The sequence below is a fragment of the Bos grunniens genome, chromosome 15 (genome assembly GCF_055505025.1).
Source record: "Bos grunniens cultivar Pamir isolate PY7600 chromosome 15, Bosgru_T2T1.0, whole genome shotgun sequence".
Taxonomy (NCBI): Eukaryota; Metazoa; Chordata; class Mammalia; order Artiodactyla; family Bovidae; genus Bos; species Bos grunniens.
The window spans coordinates 82,948,097-82,973,355 of NC_141179.1; the positions used below are offsets into that span (position 1 = coordinate 82,948,097).

General features: G+C 43.9%; 1 protein-coding gene across 9 annotated transcripts in view; it reads right to left on the reverse strand.

The window, feature by feature from the left end:
* Nucleotides 1-1,773: 1,773 nt before the first annotated feature.
* Nucleotides 1,774-25,259, reverse strand: part of LOC147358840 (glycine N-acyltransferase-like) — a 43,957-nt gene continuing 20,471 nt past the window's right edge. For 5 of the 9 annotated variants that reach the window (XM_086338770.1, XM_086338771.1, XM_086338773.1 and 2 more), the window contains 3 exons: nt 19,589-19,715; nt 16,927-17,098; nt 1,774-2,667 (listed from right to left, as the gene is read on the reverse strand). In XM_086338770.1, coding sequence (XP_086194896.1) covers nt 2,049-2,667; nt 16,927-17,098; nt 19,589-19,715 — 918 coding nt within the window. In that variant the 3' untranslated portion in view covers nt 1,774-2,048. Of the gene's footprint in view, nt 2,668-3,485; nt 4,437-16,926; nt 17,099-19,588; nt 19,716-25,259 lie in introns of those variants that run through there. The other 4 variants (XM_086338775.1, XM_086338774.1, XM_086338778.1 and 1 more) reach the window with 2 other exon arrangements.

The following is a 25,259-nucleotide window of genomic DNA, read 5'->3' on the forward strand; positions in this document are numbered from 1 at the left end:
CATGGGGTCGCTAAGAGTCGGACGTGACTGAGCGACTTCACTTTCACTTTTCACTTTCACACAATGGAGAAGGCAATGGCAACCCACTCCAGTGTTCTCGCCTGGAGAATCCCAGGGACGGCAGAGCCTGGTGGGCTGCTGTCTATGGGGTCACACAGAGTCGGACAGGACTGAAGCGACGCAGCAGCAGCAAGTATAAAAAGCAGAGCTTTTATTATGGTGTGTTAAGGAAGCTGTGGTGTGGTGTTAAGGACCGTGGTGGTCCCAAGTCTTAAGCTGATGTCATTCTCTTTCCTTCTATCTCCCTTCACGTAGGCAGTCTTCCTTTGGCAGTGTTGGGGCAGTCTTCCCAGAGAGACTCAAAGATGAATTGTCGGTGGCCTCACCAATGAGACTCCCACAAGACCCTCAGTCATGTTACAGAGGATTCAAATATCTTGAAATAATGTGCTGCTGCCAAGTGAGAGCCCAGTCTCCTCCCTACGCAGAGCCTCCCCGACTTCTGTCCCTGGTAAACAAACTCCTCTCTCCTATACTGCTTTCATGGACCACATAGATTAAGCTTCCCCAAGCAAACAGAGAATCTCTTTATTATATGTGGACAGGAGGAGGGAGATTAAGAAAGCTCAGCTTTCAGAAATGTAATAAAACCTGTCGCTTGCTATCTGGTTCTAAAGGATGGTCATTAGCCACTGTAGTTGCTGACCTTCAGCACACCCCTTGAGAAGATTTCAGGGTGGAGATCAAGAATGAGGCATTCATGCTCTGGGAAAGTTGGCAGAACAGGTCTTCAAAGAGTTAGACATTTTCAGGGAAAATGTTTACGAACTCCAATTCCTGTGTCTTTCCATACTCCTAAAATCACTAAAATCATTCACCGAGGTATCTGTTCATCATGCCTAACAGTGATCTACCAAGACGCATGCTTGGTTGCAAGCGCCCCTGCTCCAAAATCACATACATGCTGGTCTCCCCCTTTACCTTTTCATTTTTTAAAACTTTTTTTTTTTTTTTTGAAGTATAATTGATTGGACTGCAAGGAGATCCAGCCAGTCCATCCTAAAGGAGGTCAGTCCTGAATATTCACTGGAGGTACTGATGCTGAAGCTGAAACTCCAATACTTTGGCCACCTGATGCAAAGAACTGACTCATTTGAAAAGACCCTGATGCTGGGAAAGATTGAAGGCGGGAGGAGAAGCGGACGACAGAGGATGAGATGGTTGGATGCATCACCGACTCAATGGACATGAGTTTGGGTAAGCTTGGGAGTTGGTGACGGACAGGGAGGCCTGGCGTGCTGCAGTCCACAGGGTTGCAAAGAGTCAGACATGACTGAGTGACTGAACTGAACTGAACTGAACTGATTATGTTAGTTTCAGTTGTACAACGAAATGATTCAATTAGACATACACATGTATCTATTCCTTATCAAATTCTTTTCCCAGTTAGAGTGTTACCTAACATTAAGCAGAGTTCCCTATGTTGTACAGTAGGGCCTTGTTCAGAGAAGGCAATGGCACCCCACTCCAGTACTCTTGCCTGGAAAATCCCATGGATGGAGGGGCCTGGTAGGCTGCAGTCCATGGGGTCACTAGGAGTCGGACACAACTGAGTGACTTCACTTTCACTTTTCACTTTCATGCATTGGAGAAGGAAATGGCAACCCACTCCAGTGTTCTTGCCTGGAGAATCCCAGGGACGGGGAGCCTGGTGGGCTGCCGTCTATGGGGTCACACAGAGTCGGATATGACTGAAGCGACTTAGCAGGGCCTTGTTGGTCATCCATTTTAAATACAGCAGTGTGTACCTGTCAACCCCAAATCCCCTATCCCTCTCCCCTCCCCTCCCCACAGTAACCATCAATTCTTTCTCGAAGGCTGTGAGTCTGTTTCTGTTTTGTAAATAAGTTCATCTGTATATTTCCCCCACCCCAACCCCGTTACCCCTCTGGAGGAATTCCTCAGTCATCTGAGGGGCTGTCTCACAGGCGAGTCCTCAGAAAATCCCACAGTGAATCTGAAGCCCACAGCTTGCACCTTGTGCGTTTTTATTGATATTTCAGTCGACAGGAACAATTTTGTTCTTGGCTGAGTTGGGTCTCCTTTGTAATGTGTGGGCTCTTCCTGATGTCTGGACTCTTGGTTGGATGTGTGGGCTCTTCCTGACGTCTGGACTCTTGGTTGGATGTGTGGGCTCTTCCTGACGTCTGGACTCTTGGTTGGATGTGTGGGCTCTTCCTGACGTCTGGACTCTTGGTTGGATGTGTGGGCTCTTCCTGACGTCTGGACTCTTGGTTGGATGTGTGGGCTCTTCCTGACGTCTGGACTCTTGGTTGGATGTGTGGGCTCTTCCTGACGTCTGGACTCTTGGTTGGATGTGTGGGCTCTTCCTGACGTCTGGACTCTTGGTTGGATGTGTGGGCTCTTCCTGAGGGGGCGTGCAGTCTTTCTCTAGCTGTACCATGAAGGCTTAGCTGCCTCTTAGCATGTGGGATCATAGTTCCCTGACCAGGCATCAAACCTATGGCCCCTGCATTGCAAGGCGGACTCTTAATCACATGACCAGCAGGAAAGTCTTGACAGAAACAACGTTGGTATCTTTTCCTGGGACAGTGTTGCTGAAACTCAGCCTCTGTTCCCTGGTGCCAAACAGCAATGTGCAGAGTTCTGAGTGAAGCAGAAACGAGTAGCTTTAGTTGCTTGACCAGACAAAGGAGGCCAGAGTGGGCTACTGCCTTGGAGACCATGTGGCCCATGCTGGACAGGGTAGTGAGAGGGTTTATAGTGTTCAGGGAGCAGGGTGTGGTCAGCGTGCACAGTTCTTGGATCAATTGGCATCAAAGTGAAGTTTCAAGCATCATCAACCTTCTTGTTTCAACCAGTCTAGGATCTTTGTTCTTGTGGTCAGCGGTTTTCATTTGGAGGGGGTCTTCTTCCTGTAAAAACCCCTTAGGAATGTGTGTCAGGCCTTTGTCTATACCTTTATCTATACCTTTCAGGGAACTGTGAGTTCAGTGATTCTGTAATATGGTAGAATTTTATTCTAAATTGTTACCTGTTCCCTAACCCAACAGTTATTCTTTGTTTCCACATCTTCACATTTTCCAATCATTAACTCTTGAGTCAGCATTTTACTTCAAAAGACAAGGGCACAGGGGTTTGCACAGTTTCAGTAGATGTTGCAAGAAAGGATACTGATACCAGTCAATTTTTCTCTTTTAATTTTCTATGCTGCATTATGTGTGTGTGTGTGTGTGTGTGTGTGTGTGTGTGTGTGTGTGTGTATGTAAATGGCTTCTCTAGTGGCTCAGTGGTAAAGAATCCGCTTTCAACGCAGGAGACTCAGGTTTGATCCCTGGGTTGGGAAGATCCCCTGGAGAAGGAAATGGTAATCCAAACCAGTATCCTTGCTGGGAAATCCCATGAACAGAGCTACCTGGGGGGCTACAGTCCATGGGGCCACAAAAGAGTCAGATATGACTTAGTGACTAAACAATAACAACACCTTTATAGATAGATAGAGAAATGTATAGTGTATTTGTATAATATATTTCATGTGATTATAATATAAGGCTTAAGAAATGACCTGAGATAGGAGGATCTTCAAAGATCTACTTAATGGACAGGTCACTCTCCAGCCAATTAAAAAGTCATAGAAAGTCAGAGGGGAAAAATTCATCATAAAGCCCACAAAATATTACAACACGTCTGGCAAACTGGAAAGAGTTAATGATCTAAGAGTTCCAGGAAGACCAATGTAGAAAAGCATGCAACTAAGTATAAATCATGACAAGGATGGTGAAAGCATCCAGGAACCGACAGCTGGGTACCTGGTCTGTTTCCTACTGAGGAAACAAGGAAATTCTGGGACGTATTTGAGCACAGAGACTGAATCTGTCTTGTTCACCACCCATCACTGCTTGCTCAGAGGTCAAGCCATTTCATCGCCCTTCATTACACTGTATTTTCTCTCTGTTGGCTCCTCCAGCCACATTCTGCATTTGTTCAATGCTCTCTTGTGTTCAGGGCAGCTTTACAGAGGCACAAAGTTCCATTGGTTCCAGCCGTTGGGCACAAAGATACTCTGCATGTTGGAGCACACTTTTTGCATGATGTGATTGGCCTTGTCTACGTGGGAATACAAGGGAAAGCCAAGTTTGTCCAGAGTCTGGACCTGGACACAGGAGATGTAGGAGATGAGCCCCTGGGCCCGGTACTCAGGCAGGGTGCCTGCCATCCGCAGCTCTCCCGTCTGGTCCATCAGCATCCAGGACACAGGGGCCCCCTCGGGCCCCAGTAGGCATGTGCTGGGGAAGGTCTGGATACAGCGCTCGATGAACCTCCGGCTCCTTTCATTGCCACCGAAATACCAGAGTTTATTCACCAAGACAGCATGGGCAGGATCCAGGGTTGAGAGTGTCAACATCTTTTGGTGGCTATTGGGAATTAAAAGAAAGAATAGCCCATAACATCGAAATGGCATTCAAGCCCTTGTGTCCCTGTCCTTTGAAGTCAAAGCCTTTTACTTTAGCCTCCCAGGCTTCCCCAGAATCTCAAAGGACTATCTCAAGGGTTCATGGTCAACGGGGCTCCCCTGGTGGCTCAGTGGTAAAGAATCCACCAGCCGATGCAGGAGATACGGGTTTTGGTCCCTAGCCGGAACAGTTAAGGCTTTGTGCCACAAATATGGAACCCACACTCTAGAGCTCATGGGCAACTACTGAGTCCACACACTCTAGAGCCACACTCTGCACAAAGAGAAGCCACTGCAATGAGAAGCCTGTGTACTATGATGACAGAGTAGCCCCCAGTCACCACACTGGTGGTGAGAGAAAACCTGCACAGCAACAGTGACCCAGCACAGCCAAAAATAAATAATTAATAAAATCTTTTTTTTTTTTTAGAGTTAATGGAGAGACCAAATCATGATGGAGGAATAGAAGGACAAGCACTCATCTCCTACTGCAAGAGCACCAAAATTTCAACTAGCTTTTGAACACCATTGACAGGAGGACACTGAAACCCACCAAAAACAGGTTGCCCATGCTGAAGAAGTGGAAGTTGAATGGTTCTATGAAGACCTACAAGAGCTTCTAGAACTAACACCCCAAAAAAGATGTCCTTTTTATTATAGGGGACTGGAATGCAAAAGTAGGAAGTCAAGAGCTACCTGGAGTAATAGGCAAGTTTGGCCTTGGACTACAGAATGAAGCAGGGCAAAGGCTAACAGAGTTTTGCCAAGGGAACACACTGGTCATAGCAAACACTTTCTTCCAACAACACAAGCGATGACTCTACACATGGACATCACCAGATGGTCAACACTGAAATCAGATTGATTATATTCTTTGCAGCCAAAGATGGAGAAGCTCTATACAGTCAACAAAAACAAGACCAGAAGCTGACTGTGGCTCTGATCATGAATTCCTTATTGCAAAATTCAGACTTAAATTTAAGAAAGTGGGGAAGACCAGTAGGCCATTTATGTATGTATGTTAGTCGCTCAGTCATGTTCGACTATTTGCAACCCCACGGACTGTAGCCCACCAGGCTTCTCTGTCCATGGAATTCTCCAAGCAAGAATACTGGAGTGGATTGCCATTCTCTTCTCCAGAGGAACTTCCCAACCCAGGAATCGAACCCTGGTTTCCTGCATGGCAGGCAGATTCTTTACCGTTTGAGCTACAGGGAAGTCTCTAGGCCATTCAGGTATGATCTAAATCAAATCCCTTATGATTGTACAGTGGAAGTGAGGAATAGATTCAAAAGATTATATCTGATAGACAGAGTGCCTGAAGAACTATGGACTGTACAGGAGGCAGTGATCAAAATCATCCCCAAGAAAGAGAAATGCAAAAACCAAAATGGTCATCTGGGGTGGCCTTACAAACAGCTGAGAAAAGAAGAAGAGCAAAAGGCAAAAGAGAAAAGGAAAAATACACCCACCGGAATGCAGAGTTCCAAAGAATAGCAAGGAGAGACAAGAAAACCTTCCTCAGTGGTCAATGCAAAGAAATAGAGGAAAAGAATAGAATGGGAAAGACTAGGGATCTCTTCAAGAAAATTGGAGATACAAAGGAAACATTTCAAGCTAAGATGGGCACAATAAAGGACAGAAACAGTAAGTACCTAACAGAAGCAGAAGAGATTAACAAAAGTTGGCAAGAGTACATAGAACTATGCAAAAAAGGTCTTCATGACCCATATAACCACAAAGGTGTGATCACTCATCTAGAGCCAGACATCTTGGAGTACAAAGTCAAGTGGGCCTTAGGAAGCATTACTATGAACAAAGCAAGTGGAAGTGATGGAATTCCAACTGAGTTATTTAATATCCTAAAGTATTATGCTGTGAAAGTGCTGCACTCAATATGACAGCAAATTTGGAAAACTCAGCATTGTCCATAGGACTGGAAAAGATCAGTTTTCATTTCAATCCCAAAAAAAGGCAATGCCAAAGAATGTATAACCTATCACACAATTGTACTCATTTCACATGCTAGCAAGGTAATGCTCAAAATCCTTCAAGCTAGGCTCTAACAGTACGTGAACTGAGAACTTCCAGATGTAAAATCTGGATTTAGAAAAGGCAGAGGAACCAGAAATCAAATGGTCAACGTCTGTTGGATCATAGAAAAAGCAAGAGAATTCCAGAAAAACATCTACATCAGCTTCATTGACTATATTAAAGCCTTTGACTGTGTGGATCACAACAAACTTTGGAAAATTCTTCAGATCAGATCAGATCAGTCACTCAGTCGTGTCCGACTCTTTGCGACCCCATGAATCGCAGCACAACAGGCCTCCCTGTCCATCACCAACTCCCGGAGTTCATTCAGACTCATGTCCATCGAGTCAGTGATGCCATCCAGCCATCTCATCCTCTGTCGTCCCCTTCTCCTCTTGCCCCCAATCCCTCCCAGCATCAGAGTCTTTTCCAATGAGTCAACTCTTCCCATGAGGTGGCCAAAGTACTGGAGTTTCAGCTTTAGCATCAGTCCTTCCAAAGAAATCCCAGGGCTGAACTCCTTTAGAATGGACTGGTTGGATCTCCTTGCAGTCCAAGGGACTCTCAAGAGTCTTCTCCAACACCACAGTTCAAAAGCATCAATTCCTCGGCGCTCAGCCTTCTTCACAGTCCAACTCTCACAGCCATACATGACCACAGGAAAAACCATAGCCTTGACTAGATGGACCTTTGTTGGCAAAGTAATGTCTCTGCTTTTCAATATGTTATCTAGGTTGGTCATAACTATCCTTCCAAGGAGTAAGCATCTTTTAATTTCATGGCTGCAGTCACCATCTGCAGTGACTTTGGAGCCCAGAAAAATAAAGTCTGACACTGTTTCCACTGTTTCCCCATCTATTTCCCATGAAGTGATGGGACTGGATGCCATGATCTTCGTTTTCTGAATGTTGAGCTTTAAGCCAACTTTTTCACTCTCCTCTTTCACTTTCATCAAGAGGCTTTTGAGTTCCTCTTCACTTTTGGCCATAAGGCTGGTGTCATCTGCATATCTGAGGTGATTGATATTTCTTCCAGCAATCTTGATTCCAGCTTGTGCTTCCTCCAGTCCAGCATTTCTCATGATGTACTCTGCATATAAGTTAAATAAACAGGGTGACAATATACAGGCTTGACGTACTCCTTTTCCTATTTGGAACCAGTCTGTTGTTCCATGTCCAGTTCTAAGTGTTGCTTCCTGACCTGCATACAAATTTCTCAAGAGGCAGATCAGGTGGTCTGGTATTCCCATCTCTTTCAGAATTTTCCACAGTTTATTGTGATCCACACAGTCAAAGGCTTTGGCATAGTCAATCAAGCAGAAATAGATGTTTTTCTGGAACTCTCTTGCTTTTTCCATGATTCAGCGGATGTTGGCAATTTGATCTCTGGTTCCTCTGCCTTTTCTAAAACCAGCTTGAACATCAGGAAGTTCACGGTTCACATATTGCTGAAGCCTGGCTTGGAGAATTTTAAGCATTATTTTACTAGCATGTGAGATGAGTGCAATTGTGCGATAGTTTGAGCATTCTTTGGCATTGCCTTTCTTTGGGATTGGAATGAAAACTGACCTTTTCCAGTCCTGTGGCTACTGCTGAGTTTTCCAAATTTGCTGGCATATAGAGTGCAGCACTTTCACAGCATCATCTTTCAGGATTTGGAAAAGCTCAACTGGAATTCCATCACCTCCACTAGCTTTGTCCATAGTGATGCTTTCTAAGGCCTGCTTGACTTCACATTTCAGGATGTCTGGCTCTAGGTCAGTGATCACACCATCGTGATTATCTGGGTTGTGGAGATCTTTTTTGTACAGTTCTTCTGTGTATTCTTGCCATCTCTTCTTAATATCTTCTGTTTCTGTTAGGTCCATACCATTTCTGTCCTTTATCGAGCCCATCTTTGCATGAAATGTTCCTTTGGTATCTCTGATTTTCTTGAAGAGATCCCTAGTCTTTCCCATTCTGTTGTTTTCCTCTATTTCTTTGCATTGATCGCTGAAGAAGGCTTTCTTATCTCTTCTTGCTATTCTTTGGAACTCTGCATTCAGATGCTTATATCTCTCCTTTTCTCCTTTGCTTTTCGCTTCTCTTCTTTTCACAGCTATTTGTAAGGCCTCCCCAGACAGCCATTTTGCTTTTTTGCATTTCTTTTCCATGGAGATGGTCTTGATCCCTGTCTCCTGTACAATGTCATGAACCTCATTCCATAGTTGATCAGGCACTCTATCTATCAGATCTAGGCCCTTAAATCTATTTCTCACTTCCACTGTATAATCATAAGGGATTTGATTTAGGTCATACCTGAATGGTCTAGTGGTTTTCCCTGCTTTCTTCAATTTAAGTCTGAATTTGGCAATAAGGAGTTCATGGTCTGAGCCACAGTCAGCTCCTGGTCTTGTTTTTGCTGACTGTATAGAGCTTCTCCATCTTTGGCTGCAAAGAATATAATCAATCTGATTTCGGTGTTGGCCATCTGGTGATGTCCATGTATAGAGTCTTCTCTTGTGTTATTGGAAGAGGGTGTTTGTTATGACCAGTGCATTTTCTTCGCAAAACTCTATTAGTCTTTGCCCTGCTTCATTCCATATTCCAAGGCCAAATTTGTCTGTTACTCCAGGTGTTTCTTGACTTCCTACTTTTGCATTCCAGTCCCCTATAATGAAAAGGACATCTGTTTTGGGTGTTAGTTCTAAAAGGTCTTGTAGGTCTTCATAGAACTGTTCAACTTCAGCTTCTTCAGCATTCTGGTTGGGGCATAGACTTGGATTACTGTGATATTGAATGGTTTGCCTTGGAAATGAACAGAGATCATTCTGTCGTTTTTGAGATTGCATCCAAGTACTGCATTTTGGACTCGTTTGTTGACCATGATGGCTACTCCATTTCTTCTGAGGGATTCCTGCCCGCAGTAGTAGATATAATGGTCATCTGAGTTAAATTCACCCATTCCAGTCCATTTCAGTTCGCTGATTCCTAGAATGTCAACATTCACTCTTGCCATCTCTTGTTTGACCACTTCCAATTTGCCTTGATTCATGGACCTGACATTCCAGGTTCCTATGCAATATTGCTCTTTACAGCATTGGACCTTGCTTCTATCACCAGTCACATCCACAGCTGGGTATTCTTTTTGCTTTGGCTCCATCCCTTCATTCTTTCTGGAGTTATATCTCCACTGGTCTCCAGTAGCATATTGGGCACCTACTGACCTGGGGAGTTTCTCTTTCAGTATCCTATCATTTTGCCTTTCCAAACTGTTCATGGGGTTCTCAAGGCAAGAATACTGAAGTGGTTTGACATTCCCTTCTCCAATGGACCACATTCTGTCAGACCTCTCCACCATGACCCGCCCATCTTGGGTTGCCCCAGGGGCATGGCTTAGTTTCATTGAGTTAGACAAGGCTGTGGTCCTAGCGTGATTAGATTGACTAGTTTTCTGTGAGTATGGTTTCAGTGTGTCTGCCCTCTGATGCCCTCTTGCAACACCTACTGTCTTACTTGGGTTTCTCTTACCTTGGGCATAGGGTATCTCTTCACGGCTGCTCTAGCAAAGCGCAGCCAATGCTCCTTACCTTGGACAAGGGTTATCTCCTCACCACCGCCCTTCCTGACCTTCAATGTGGAATAGCTCCGTATCCCACCCCTAGCCCTAGCGCCTACCTCCTAACCCTATGCTCCTAGACCCTGCCTGGGATTCGAACTCCTAACCTACAGACCTGCCTGCCTACCTGACTCTACCTGCTATGCTACCACAACTAGCTTGGAAAATTCTTAAAGAGGTCTGAATACCAGACCACCTTAGCTGCCTCCTGAGGAACCTGTATGCAGATCAAGAAGGAACAGTTAGAACGAAACATGGAATAACAGACTGGTTCAAAGTTGGAAAAAGAGTATGTCAAGACTATATTTTCACCCTGCTCATTTAACTTTTATGTAGAGTACATCACGTGGAATGCCAGGCTGGATGAAGCACAAGCTGGAATCAAGAGTGACAGGAGAAATATCAACAACTTCAGATATACAGATGACACCACCTTAACGGCAGAAAGCAAAGAGGAACTGAAGAGCCTCTTGATGAATGTGAAAGAGGAGAGTGAAAAAGCTGGGTTAAAACTCAACATTAAAAAAACTTAAGATTATGGCATCTGGTCCCATCACTTCATGGCAAATAGATGTGGGAAAAGTGGAAAAAGTGACTGACTTTGTTTTCTTGGGCTCCAAAATCACTGCAGATGGTGACTGCAGCCATGAAATTAAAAGGTGCTTGCTCCTTGGAAGAAAAGCTATGATCAACCTAGACACCATATTAAAAAGCAAAGACATCACTTTGCCAACAAAGTGATGCATATAATCAAAGCTATGGTTTTTCCAGTAGTCATGTACAGATGTGAGAATTAGACCATAAAAAGGCTGAGTATTTAAGAGTTGATGCTTTTGAACTGTGGTGTTGGAGAAGACTCTTGAGAGTCCCTTGGACTGCAAGGAGATCCAATCAGTCCTTTCTGAAGGATATCAGAAGTCCCTGGGATTTCTTTGGAAGGAATGATGCTAAAGCTGAAACTCCAGTACTTTGGCCACCTCATGAGAAGAGTTGACTCATTGGAAAAGACTCTGATGCTGGGAGGGATTGGGGGCAGGAGGAGAAGGGGATGACAGAGGATGAGATGGCTGGATGGCATCACTGACTCAATGGACGTGGGTCTGGGTGAACTCCGGGAGTTGCTGATGGACAGGGAGGCCTGTTGTGCTGCGATTCATGGGGTCACAAAGAGTTGGACACGACTGAGTGACTGAACTGAACTGAACAACCAAGAATATGCTACCCAACGAGACTCTCATTCGTATTTCACGGAGAAATCAAAAGCTTTCCAGACAAGCAAAAGTTAAGAGAATTCAGCACCACCAAAACAGATTCACAGCAAATGCTAAAAGAGCTTCTTTAGGAAGGAAACTCAAGAGAAGGAAGAGACCTAAAAAATTAAGAAAATGACAATAGGGTCCTATCAATAATCACATTAAATGTAAGTGGATTAAATGCAACAACAAAAAGACATAGATTGGCTGGATGGATGCAAATCTGTGCATGTATCCACTTCCACTTACCACATCACTCTACTTAACCCCCCAAATTGTATGCAATTATTTTATACTCATAGATTAATCATGCTTCCATTGTGGCTTGCAAGTATAATTATCTTTTATTTTTAGTTTGGCTATTACTTGTGAAAACTGATAAACATCTTTTACTACCGTGATTATGTAGCTAGTGTTCATTTTAATACCATTGCATCATGATCGGTCAACAGAAAATAACAGACTTTATCACTAAAACTACCACTTAATAGAAAAACTTGTAATCACTTTTTAAAATCCAGCTGCATATCAGAATTATCTTGGAATTTCTTGGAAAACACAAATGTGCCCAAAGTTCCAGATGTGATTTTAATGAGCTGCCATCTTCAGAAACAGCTGGACTATATGATGTTTCACTTTTATCCAGTTTGTTTCACTTTTTCTATTTCATAGTCAGTGATCCCATTTCCATTCAATATCACAGTAATCCAAGTCTATGCCCCAACCAGAATGCTGAAGAAGCTGAAGTTGAACAGTTCTATGAAGACCTACAAGACCTTTTAGAACTAACACCCAAAACAGATGTCCTTTTCATTATAGGGGACTGGAATGCAAAAGTAGGAAGTCAAGAAACACCTGGAGTAACAGGCAAATTTGGCCTTGGAATATGGAATGAAGCAGGGCAGGGACTAATAGAGTTTTGCGAAGAAAATGCACTGGTCATAACAAACACCCTCTTCCAATAACACAAGAGAAGACTCTATACATGGACATCACCAGATGGCCAACACTGAAATCAGATTGATTATATTCTTTGCAGCCAAAGATGGAGAAGCTCTATGCAGTCAGCAAAAACAAGACCAGGAGCTGACTGTGGCTCAGACCATGAACTCCTTATTGCCAAATTCAGACTTAAATTGAAGAAAGCAGGGAAAACCACTAGACCATTCAGGTATGACCTAAATCAAATCCCTTATGATTATACAGTGGAAGTGAGAAATAGATTTAAGGGCCTAGATCTGATAGATAGAGTGCCTGATCAACTATGGAATGAGGTTCATGACATTGTACAGGAGACAGGGATCAAGACCATCTCCATGGAAAAGAAATGCAAAAAAGCAAAATGGCTGTCTGGGGAGGCCTTACAAATAGCTGTGAAAAGAAGAGAAGCGAAAAGCAAAGGAGAAAAGGAGAGATATAAGCATCTGAATGCAGAGTTCCAAAGAATAGCAAGAAGAGATAAGAAAGCCTTCTTCAGCGATCAGTGCAAAGAAATAGAGGAAAACAACAGAATGGGAAAGACTAGGGATCTCTTCAAGAAAATCAGAGATACCAAAGGAACATTTCATGCAAAGATGGGCTCGATAAAGGACAGAAATGGTATGGACCTAACAGAAGCAGAAGATATTAAGAAGAGATGGCAAGAATACACAGAAGAACTGTACAAAAAAGATCTCCACAACCCAGATAATCACGATGGTGTGATCACTGACCTAGAGCCAGACATCCTGAAATGTGAAGTCAAGCAGGCCTTAGAAAGCATCACTATGGACAAAGCTAGTGGAGGTGATGGAATTCCAGTTGAGCTTTTCCAAATCCTGAAAGATGATGCTGTGAAAGTGCTGCACTCTATATGCCAGCAAATTTGGAAAACTCAGCAGTAGCCACAGGACTGGAAAAGGTCAGTTTTCATTCCAATCCCAAAGAAAGGCAATGCCAAAGAATGCTCAAACTATCACACAATTGCACTCATCTCACACGCTAGTAAAGTAATGCTCAAAATTCTTCAAGCTAGGCTTCAGCAATATGTGAACCATGAACTTCCTGATGTTCAAGCTGGTTTTAGAAAAGGCAGAGGAACCAGAGATCAAATTGCCAACATCTGCTGGATCATGGAAAAAGCAAGAGAGTTCCAGGAAAACATCTATTTCTGCTTGATTGACTATGCCAAAGCCGTTGACTGTGTGGATCACAATAAACTGTGGAAAATTCTGAGAGATGGGAATACCAGAACACCTGATCTGCCTCTTGAGGTATGCAGGTCAGGAAGCAACAGTTAGAACTGGACATGGAACAACAGACTGGTTCCAAATAGGGAAAGAAGTTCGTCAAGGCTGTATATTGTCACCCTGTTTATTTAACTTCTATGCAGAGTACATCATGAGAAATGCTGGACTGGAAGAAACACAAGCTGGAATCAAGATTGCCAGGAGAAATATCAATCACCTCAGATATGCAGATGACACCAGCCTTATGGCAGAAAGTGAAGAGAATCTAAAAAGCCTCTTGATGAAAGTGAAAGTGGAGAGTGAAAAAGTTGGCTTAAAGCTCAACATTCAGAAAAGAAGATCATGGCATCCGGTCCCATCACTTCATGGGAAATAGATGGGGAAACAGTGGAAACAGTGTCAGACTTTATTTTTCTGGGCTCCAAAGTCACTGCAGATGGTGACTGCAGCCATGAAATTGAAAGATGCTTACTCCTTGGAAGGAAAGTTATGACCAACCTAGATAGTATATTGAAAAGCGGAGACATTACTTTGCCAACAAAGGTTCGTCTAGTCAAGGCTGTGTTTTTTCCTGTGGTCATGTATGGATGTGAGAGTTGGACTGTGAAGAAGGCTGAGTGCTGAGGATTGATGCTTTTGAAGTGTGGTGTTGGAGAAGACTCTTGAGAGTCCCTTGGACTGCAAGGAGATCCAACCAGTCCATTCTGAAGGAGATCAGCCCTGGGATTTCTTTGGAAGGAATGATGCTAGAGCTGAAACTCCAGTACTTTGGCCACCTCATGCGAAGAGTTGACTCATTGGAAAAGACTCTGATGCTGGGAGGGATTGGGGGCAGGAGGAGAAGGGGATGACAGAGGATGAGATGGCTGGATGGCATCACTGACTTGATGGACGTGAGTCTGATGAACTCCAGGAGTTGGTGATGGACAGGGAGGCCTGGTGTGCTGCGATTTATGGCGTCGCAAGGAGTCGGACACGACTGAGTGACTGATCTGATCCGATCCCATTTCATTCAGCTTATGGTTTCCAATTTCTCCATCTCTGTTTTTTGTTGTTCTTTCTCTAGCGTTTACCAAGTGTAGTAGAAAATCTTTCCTATACTACATATACATCTATATACATTCAGTTCAGTTCAGTTCAGTTCAGTCGCTCAGTCGTGTCCGACTCTTTGCGACCCCATGAATCGCAGCACGCCAGGCCTCCATTAAGCATGATATATATATTTTAGAAAACATGAAGTTTTGCTGAGATAAATATTTGACATTTTTGGTTCTATTTGTTTGACTAGGTATGAATAGAATGTTAGATTTCTAATTTATATTCACTCAAAATTTTGATATAGTTTCATATATTCCGGCATCTAGTATTATTGCTAAAAATCTAGAAAGTTTATTATTTTGTGACATTTAAAAAATTTGAATGAGGCTTGAAACTTCTAATTCAATTCTGAAAATATAAATAGGTATTATGTTGTAAAAAAACAACAGGAGATTAACATATAATACAGTATTATTAAAGTATAGATTTTATTCAAATTTTACAAAATTTTATGCTAGTGTCTATTATTTATTTTCATACCTTATTCTAGATTCTACATTGCGTTTAGTTGCACTGAGTAGCTTCAGCTGCATGCAATGAACTTTGATAAATTCCCTTTTTATTCTTTTACTAATATTTTCTAATTTTCCTTGTCATGGTTTCTTAGATACACTCATCATATAAAAGTGGACATTTAATTTCTAATTACATGGGTTTTTAAAATTATCCTTGATATTAAATATTAATTTCTTATTTAAATGCTTTCTTCTCTGCAATCAACCTCTGTGTTTTTTCAGTCTTTTAACCTTTTTGAGGCTTTCAATGGCTAAGTCAAAGATCTCTCTCAGTAAATGTCCCATTGCATTTGAAAACATGTGGGTTATTTTCAAACTTCTTTAGATATTGATTTTGAACATGATTCCACAGTGAGAAGAGAACAGACTCTGTACGATTTCAATACCTTTAGACCATGAAACTTTCTCACCTTGTTATATATCCCTGGATATGTCCCACTGTCTCCTCGTTTATAGTCTGTGGGAACTTGAATGGAATTTGTACCCTGCTGCTGTGTGAAAATTGTATAAATCTTAATTATGTTGAATTGGTTTATAGTGATTTTCAGGTCTACTATATCCTTCTAATTTTGTGTCTATTCATTTAGTAATTTTTAATAGTTTGATGTTGAAACTCCAACTAAAAATCTTAGTTTATCTACTTAAAAAAATTACTTGTAATATATAGTGGCACAATAGGTAACTTTGTTCTGTACTTTCCAAGTCCTCTGTAAATGTGTCATCGTACTGTCATAATTTTAAAAATAAAAACAATTTTTAAAGAGTTAATGATTAGGATCTGTGCAGCCACAGAAACAGAACAGCTGTTGACTTAGAAACTGTTAACAGTTTAGACTACAGCCTGGCCACGTAGCCGAATCAGGGAAGTGACATATAGATAAAGGCCTGATGCACATTCCCAAGCCGTCTTTACAGGAAGCAGACCCCCTCCAGATGAGCACTTCTGACCACAAGAACATAGACCCCAGACTGGTCAAAACCAGAAGGTTGATTTTGCTTGTAACTTCACCTGATGGCAACCAGAGAACTGCGCACAAGGCAATCGTGCTCTCTGCAGCCCTCCTGCTCACACTGCCTTAGAACCCCTTCCCTGAAAACCATTGAGGAGTCGAGTTGTTTGAGCTCGAGCTGCCCATCTGACCCTGGACACACTGCTCCCCTCACCCCATATAAGGAACCAGCTCCCCACCCTCAGCAAGCAAGCAAGGGAAAGCGTTGCTGGTTTTCACCCCCACCTGCTGCAGCAGGGCGTCAGTGAAGCTCTGCCTGAATTTCTTGTCGGGCTTCTAATCAATGTCTGTCACTTGGAGAAGGCCAAGCACCCTGGTCAGTATCAAAGTCACGAGTCAAGGAATGCCCAGAGCCACCAGGAGAAGAAGCAAGGATGGATTCTCTCCTAGGGGCTTTGAAGGGAACATAGGTTTGCCAACTCCTGGACTTGGGATCCTGGCCTCCACAACCAGAAGGATAACTTTCTGCTGTTTGAATCCATCCCAGTCCGTCGTGTCTTCTTGTGACCGTCTTAAGAGACTAATGCGCTGGCTGCTTCAGTGGTAACAGATATGACGTTTTTGGTTCTGTTTTGTTTTATCCTGCCATGTGGCTTGTGGGTGCGATCTTAGCTACTTCTCAGACCAGAGGGACTAAACCTCGGCAGGCAGTGGAAGTGCGGAGTCCTAACTGCTGGACCGTCAGGGATTCCCCAGAGCAGACTCTGTCAGACTTACCTGGGTTTGTGTTTACCACCATCGCCTGACACATTTTTTGCCTCCAGCAGAGAAGTAGCCAATTTCTTTCCGGACTCAGAGGCCATATAGAGAAAGCACTGTGTCTGCTTGACCTTGCCTGATTTAGTAGCTGCAAGATTTTTTATCACGTCATCCAGGCTGGACTGTGAACCTAGATGGAGGAAATGCAGAATCATATGACATATCATTGATCATTTAAACGTCAGGAAAAAGCTGTCCGATGACTGCAAGGTTTGTGGGTTTCGAATGATTAAAGTTTGTGGGTTTCCATCATGAAAAGACCTCTATGGGATAATAGTAAGTCACTCTCACATTTAAAAGAAATTCATTTGCAAAGTTGAAATAGGGACACAGACATAGAGAACAAACATGCAAACTCCAAAGGGTCAAAGTGGAGGATGGGATTAACTGGGAGATTGGGGTTGCCGTATATGCAGTACTATGTATAAAATAGATGACTAACGAGAGCCTACCATAGAGCACAGGAAAGTACTCGGTGCTCTGTGGTGATCTAAACAGAAAGGAAATCCAAAAAAAGGGGGTGATACGTGTGCATACATACGGCCCAGAAACTGACGCAGCAGTATAAAGCAACTAAACTCCAATTAAAAAAATTAAAACTGGGATAACACTACAATTCCTGAACACATCAGAGTACAGGTATGCTCATCAAAGGAGATGAGGTGAAGATAATAACCAGCATTTATTGAATTTATTTAACAATTCTATGCTGTAGGTTGTTGCTATAATGGTCCCAGTTTTTTCTTCTTCGCTTTCTGGACTGTTTTCTGCTGACCTGACTTCTGGGATTGGCTGTGAAACTTGTTTGGGCCAATGGAGCAATGGCAAAGGCGACTGAATAAGAAGCTTGAAAAGTGACTATGTGTGAAGTTTGCCTTTTCTCTCTGCTCTTAAGAACCTTGGGTGACTTCTGTATATCACCCAAGCCACTTCACTGGCACAGCCAGTAGCCAGTACGGACGAAGCCAGCGTTAACAGCCAGCCTCCAGATTGTGGCTAACTTAGTCCTGCCAGTTCATGGACAACCCCCAGCTGACTGCAGTCACATGGGGTGAACCCAGAAGAGACCAGTGGGAGAATCACCCAGCTGAGTCTCGTACAAACTGCTGACCCACAACATGTGAGCTAATGAGCGATTGTGTTTTGCAGTCACTACTTTGGGGTGGTTTCAAAACCTTACTGATAAAACCAGGCATAGGGCCATTTCTTATTCAAGATCTCACTTAATCTTTAAATAGCCCTATGTTTGGGGGACTACAATAATTGCTATTTTTACTCATCAGAAGGCTGATCCACAGAGCTGTTGTTCCTTGTCTTAGACCACACAACTACTAACAGGCCTAACAAGCTCACAACTTCAGCTAATCTGACTCCAGAGAACACATTTTTTTTTTTTTTTTGGCTACATTGTAAGGCTTGTGGGATCTTAATTCCCTCACCAGGGATCGAACCTGGGTCCCTGGCAGTGAGAGCACAAAGTCCTAACCACTGAAAGCCAGGGAATTCCCAAACATATTTGTAGTCACTAAATTCCTCCTCTGTAAGTATGATATATTGACACCATGGAAGTGAGGCAGAACGGAAGCTCTGCTCCCATATCATCAATCCTGGAATAAACCATGAATTTTTGTTGTTGTTCAGTTGCTAAGTTGTGTCTGACTCTTTACGACCTGTGGACTGTAGCACGCCAGGCTCCTCTGTCCTCCACTATCTCCCAGAGTTTGATCAAATCCATGTCCATTGAGTTGGTGGTGCTTTCTAACCATCTCATCCTCTGCCACTGTCTTCTCCCTTTGCCTTCAGTCTTTCCCAGCATCAGGTCTTAATTCCAATGAGTTGAATCAGGTAGCTGTGAATTTTTAACTATTAAGAAATTCTATTGCTCACGATTTCCTGTGTAAACCCCATACACAACAGTCTTTAAGTTCTAATTCACTACTGTTGGAGGAGGTCATCAAGAAGACCTGTCGCCCTTGACTCCGGAGGCAACTGGAGGCTTCCCCCTCCCTCCACTGTCCTTGGAACAGGTGTTCCACTTGCCTTCCAGAAACTGCTCCAAGGACACAGCCTTGAGATAGAAATGTGGTGTTCACATATCTGGATTGGGCACATGATTAAACCCAGATAAGGCCACTATATACGTTTTTAAGATTTTTGCAGGCAGATGAGGGGATTCCCTCGTCCTGCAGTCTCCCAGGACAAGCCTGGAGGTAAGTTCTCCTGCTTATTAACTTGCCACCCGCCAGTCTGGAGTGTCTGGGATTGCAATAAAGATGTAGAAGGCGTGTGTGTGCGTGAGTGTGTGAGAGGGAGTGTGTGAGTGTTAGTCACTCAGTCATGTCAGACTCTTGCAACCCCATGGACTGTAGCCCACCAGACTCCTCTGTCCCTGAAATTGTCCAGGAAGAACACTGGAGTGGGTTGCCATTCCCTTCTCCAGGGGATCTTCCTGATGCAGTGATCAAACCCAGGTCTCCTGCATTGCAGGCAGATTCTTTACCTTCTGAACCACCCAAGAAGCCTGCTATGGAGGATACAGGGGTGTCACTCCAGAGGTAAAGGGACCCTACATATCCGACACAGGAAAGTCCAGCAGCCTGCCCACATCCTGGCCCCTTACTTTGAATCTGCAGATGTTGCTTCCAGTTGATGACTTCTGGCGAGCCAAGGAATTCCTGACATTTCTTAGGGTCCTTGGAGTAGACTTGATAAGTATTGGTGTAGTGATCAAGGTCATCTGTCATCTCCTGTTTGGGTCAGGAAAGTAGAATCCACCAAAATGCATCTACTTAGTGAATGCCATACTAGTTCTCAGTGTTCCGTTATATTATGATATTTTAAAAATACTAAAATATTAGCATTTTTTGTTGTATTGATTTTATTGAAGGATTATTTACATTATGAGATCAAGTCAAGAACTCCCTTATTCAATTAATAATTAAAAATGTCTTGAACACAACTACTTCCAACTCAGTTATTGCTCTAAATTTTCAAACCTAACAAAAATAATCTATTTAAAATTACTTTCCACCCCTCCACGAAACACATGAAGAAGCTTGCAAAGGGACTGAGAGCTGAATCTTGCTGTTTCCTGCTGCTCTTGAGAACGCTGAGGCTTCTGTGTGTGCCCAATCCACCTCCATAAGTGTGGTCAATAAACAGCAGAAACCAAGCCAGCAGCTATGGCCAGACTTGGGACTGCGACTTACCCAGTTCTGCCAGCTCAGTAAAATGACAATTGAGAAGCGAAATATTTGGCCAAAAGAATACACCCCGCTTTAGGGCAAAGATGTTTAGATTATGTGGGCTATGAACATGCTTTTATTGAAACAGAGACAGGCAACAGGTCAGACGATTCTTCTATACATTGTGAAACCAAGAAAAAGATGATGAAATCTACTTGCTTTCTTTAAAAAATACTCAAGGGCTTCTCTGGTGGTCCAGTTAAGACTCCATGCTTCCGCTGCAGGAGGCATGGGTTGGACTGGGGGGCATGTGTTCCATCCCTGGTTGGGGAACTAAGATCCCACATGCTGCACAGAATGGCCAAAAAACAAAAATCATGCTGTTGTAAAACCAACAAAAATCCCATCGGCAAACAAGAGTACTTACTCATTTAAGTGTATCTAGTGAAATTATTAAAACGGACACAGGAGGATAAAGGAATAGATAAGAGGAGAAACTTCCTTTACCTAGTGAAGAATCGGAAAGCTTTCCCCCCCTATAACTGGAAAATATGACACACAACTGCACTTCCAATTCAGCAAGGGTTACTTCTGATCAAACTGTATTTTTAAGAGTAACGCCACCAAAAATGTCCGTATAGGAGACCCCAGCCTCTGTCCCTCACAAAGATCAATAATTAGATCAATAATTAGGTCAATTTTGCCTACTACCCACACACATAGAAAAAGCTATGAGAGAGCCCTGGAGTCCTGCAACACAGGAGAATTAAAAAAAAAAAAAAATTGAGACTAGCTGCCCCCAAAGAGAAGAAAGACAGTCCCATTTCGCCTGCATCATCCCATTCACCAAGCCAGCATTGCCCAGTGCCAAGAGGGAACTCCCCAGCTAGAAAGAGCTCTCTCTCACCAAGAGAGGAAGTACAGGATGAAGGGGCAGCTTCTTCAGCCTTCTAGAGCACCACACCAAGGTCCCACTCCAGTTTCATCCCACCCAGACTGGCAAAACTGAGATAAATAGAGGTGGTTAGAAACGAGAAAGAAGTGCAGGGGCCACCAGTAGCAGCCATGTAATGGGGGTGATGCACAGTTCACCCTGACCTGCTCTGCAGGAAAAGCCAGCAGTTTTTGCCCCTGCAGAATTCAACAGTCAGCATCGGACCACCTGCAGACATCAACAAATTTTGCCCCACCAGTATTCACATACTCTGTCAGCCACCCTAGACCCTCCTCCCACCCTCCCCAACCGGCTCCTACCGGAACCAGGTCACCGAACCCACAGTCAGCTCTGCAGCTGCATGAATACAAGCTGACATCCACCACCCAGCACACGTTGGGGGCTGGCCCCTCCAGCTGTGTACTTGCGTGCCACTCAACAGGTGACTGTCACTGGCCTCCACTGCCATTCGCACAGTGAGAGACAGACTGTGCAGTCATGAGAGAGCCCATTCATAGCTAGGGTCCCCACAGCTGTCTGTGGGCCTGGATCGGGCCTGCACCCCTGCACTGACCTGCAGCTGACCCCCCCCAGCTGCCTGCCTGCATGCCCCCATCCCCAATTGCTGTGCCTTCTTGGCAAGACCCAGTAGACACTGTATTGAGTGCCAGTGAGGCCCCCCACGGCTGCCAGTGCGCCTGCAGTTGGTCCTGGCCCTGCTGCCTGCCAGGGCCCCCACCATCATGTGCCTGTTTGCAAACGGCCCAGCCACTACCCAAGAGTCTGCCGCTGGCCCCCACAGCTGTGTCTGAACACACCACCGATGGCAGCCACTACCACGCCTGCCCTGGCCCATAGCCACTGGACTTGGAGGCATCATTGAGGACCCCAAAAGCCTTGAAGCCACTGTTGGCCCCCCTGAAATGCTTACCAAGGATCACACAGCTGTCAGTGTGGATCCCAGTAGCCTGAGTGGAAAAGCCATCACCCCCTAGCCCTGAAGACCAGTGCCACCACAAGCCCCTGCACTCAGTGCCCTGCACCGCTAGACCTGGGGCCACAGCACGTGCTAGAGAGCCCCAGAAAGGCACTCAGTCATGTCTGACTCTTTGTGACTCCATGGACTACAGCCAAGTCTCTTCTGTCCATGAGATTTCCAAGGCAAGAATACTGGACTGGGTAGCCATTCCCTTCTCCAGGGGATGGAACTCGAGTCTCCTGCATTGCAGGCAGATTCTTTACTATCTGAGCCACCAGGGAAGCTCCTACCCATGAGAAAATTTTCCCTTACCAAAGTCAGTCCATAAAGTATGGAAGGTTGTTTCTTCAAAAGTTCAGGCACCTATGCAAGGATATAGGGCTCATAAAGAACCCGATGTGAAGAACCGACTCCTTGGAAAAGACCCTGATGCTGGGAAAGATTGGAGGCGGGAGGAGAAGTGGACAGCAGAGCATGAGACGATTGGCATCACCGACTTGATGGACATGAATTTGAGCAAGCTCCAGGAGTTGGTGATGGACAGGGAGGCCTGGTGTGCTGCAGTCCATGGGGTCACAAAGAGTTGGACACAACTGAACAACTGAACTGAAAAAATCAGGGAAATATGAAACCACCAAAAGAATACAGCAAACCCCAGCTCCAAAGCAATGATACCCAGGAATTTCCTAACAAAGAATTCAAAATAATTTTTCAAAAGATGCTCAGAGAGCTGTAAGAGAACACAGAAAAATAATTTAACAGCATCAGGACAACAATACAAGAACAAAATGAGACGTTCAGAGATGGAAAACATAAAAAAGAACCAAAGAAAACTTTTGAAAGTGAAGAATAGTAGGAGTACACAGAAGAATTCAGTAGAGCGCTTCGACAGCAATGTAAACCAAACAGAGGAGAGAATCAGAGCTCAGAGTTAGACCAAGTGAAATTATCTAAGTAGAAGAGCAAAAAGAAAAAGAATAAAAGACAGCGAGGAAAGCCTGTGTGACCTATGAAAGTGAAGTGAAAGTCATTCACTCGTATCTGACTCTGCCACCCCATGGACTATACAGTCCAAGGAATTCTCCAGGCCAGACTACTGAAGTGAGTAGCCATTGCCTTCTCCAGGGGATCTTCCCAACCCAGGGATTGAACCCAGGTCTCCTGCATTGCAGGTGGACTCTTTACCAGCGGAGCCACCAGGGAAGCCCATATGCCTTGAATACACCTAAATTAATTTCATGAAACTCCTTATCTATAGGATACCTCAAAAGAACCAATTTGTGAATTTATTAATTTCCAGAAGTAGAAGAGAGGGAAAGAGGGAAGAAAGTTTATTTAAAGAAATAATGACTGAGAACTTCCGAATTCTTTGAAGAAATTTGGATATACAAGTTTGAGAAACTAATAGGTCACCAAACAACTTAAAGAGGAACTCACTTAGATACATTAGAATAATATTGTTGAAAATCCCTTAAGGCGGCTATCAGTCGATGTCTCAGAGACCTTGCAAGCCAGAAGAAAATAGGGCAATATATTTAAAGTGTGGAAAGAAATAAACTGTCAACCAAAACTACTTTACCTGTCAAATTTGTTCTTCAGAGACAAGACAGACTTTCACTAACAAATAAAAACTGAAGAAATTCATCACCCAAAGTCTTGCCTTATAAGAAATGTCAAAATGGGAACAGTTCTCAGAACAGTTCCAAATAATCCTCTTAAAATAGGCAGAGGAATTGAATAGACATTTTTCCAAAGAAGATATACAAATGGCCAGCACATACATGAAAAAGTGCTCTATATCACGAATTAGCAGGTAAATGCAAATCAAGACCACATACACAGCAGAACGGTTATCATCAAAAAGACAAGAGATAACAAACATTGGGGCGGGGGGCAGTGGTTTGGAGAAAAAGGAACCCTCGTGCACTGTTGGTGGGAATGTAAATTGGTATAACCACTATAGAAATGGTATGGTGGTCTCCCCCCAAATTTAAAACAGAACTGTCCTAGGAATTGGGAATCCCATTCTGGGTGTGCATCCAAAGGAAATGAAAACAGGACCTGGGAAGAGACACGTGTGCTCCGTGCTCAACGCAATGTTATTCCCAATAGCCACGACATGGAGACAATGAATGAATGGACAGGGAACATGTGGCATGTCTGGCAGTGGAACATCAGTCAGCCTGGAGAAAGAAGCAAATCCTGCCATTTGTGATGCGTGGGTAGACCCTGTGTGCATTGTGCTACGTGAAATGGGCAGACAGAGGAAGGCATGATGGCTTCCGTGCGTGGATTTTAAAACACTTGATCACAGAAACAGAGGTTCCTAGAGGCTGGGGATGCCCAGGAACGGGCAGTGGGGAAATGTTGGTCAAAGTGCACAAACTTCCAGTTATAAGACAAATAAGTTCTGAGGATAAAAGGCAGAGAACGAGGACCATAGTTCAGATCAGATCAGTTGCTCAGTCGTGTCCGACTCTTTGCGACCCCATGAATCGCAGCACAACAGGCCTCCCTGTCCATCACCAACTCCCGGAGTTCACTCAGACTCACGTCCATCGAGTCAGTGATGCCATCCAGCCATCTCATCCTCTGTCGTCCCCTTCTCCTCCTGCCCCCAATCTCTCCCAGCATCAGAGTCTTTTCCAATGAGTCAACTCTTCGCATGAGGTGGCCAAAGTACTGGAGTTTCAGCTTTAGCATCATTCCTTCCAAAGAAATCCCAGGGCTGATCTCCTTCAGAATGGACTGGTTGGATCTCCTTGCAGTCCAAGGGACTCTCAAGAGTCTTCTCCAACACCACACTTCAAAAGCATCAATTCTTCGGCGCTCAGCCTTCTTCACAGTCCAACTCTCACATCCATACATGACCACAGGAAAAACCATAGCCTTGACTAGATGAACCTTTGTTGGCCAAGTAATGTCTCTGCTTTTGAATATGTTATCTAGCTTGGTCATAACTTTCCTTCCAAGGAGTAAGCGTCTTTTAATTTCATGGCTGCAGTCACCATCTGCAGTGATTTTGGAGCCCAGAAAAATAAAGTCTGACACTGTTTCCACTGTTTCCCCATCTATTTCCCATGAAGTGATGGGACCAGATGCCATGATCTTCGTTTTCTGAATGTTGAGCTTTAAGCCAACTTGTTCACTCTCCTCTTTCACTTTCATCAAGAGGCTTTTGAGTTCCTCTTCA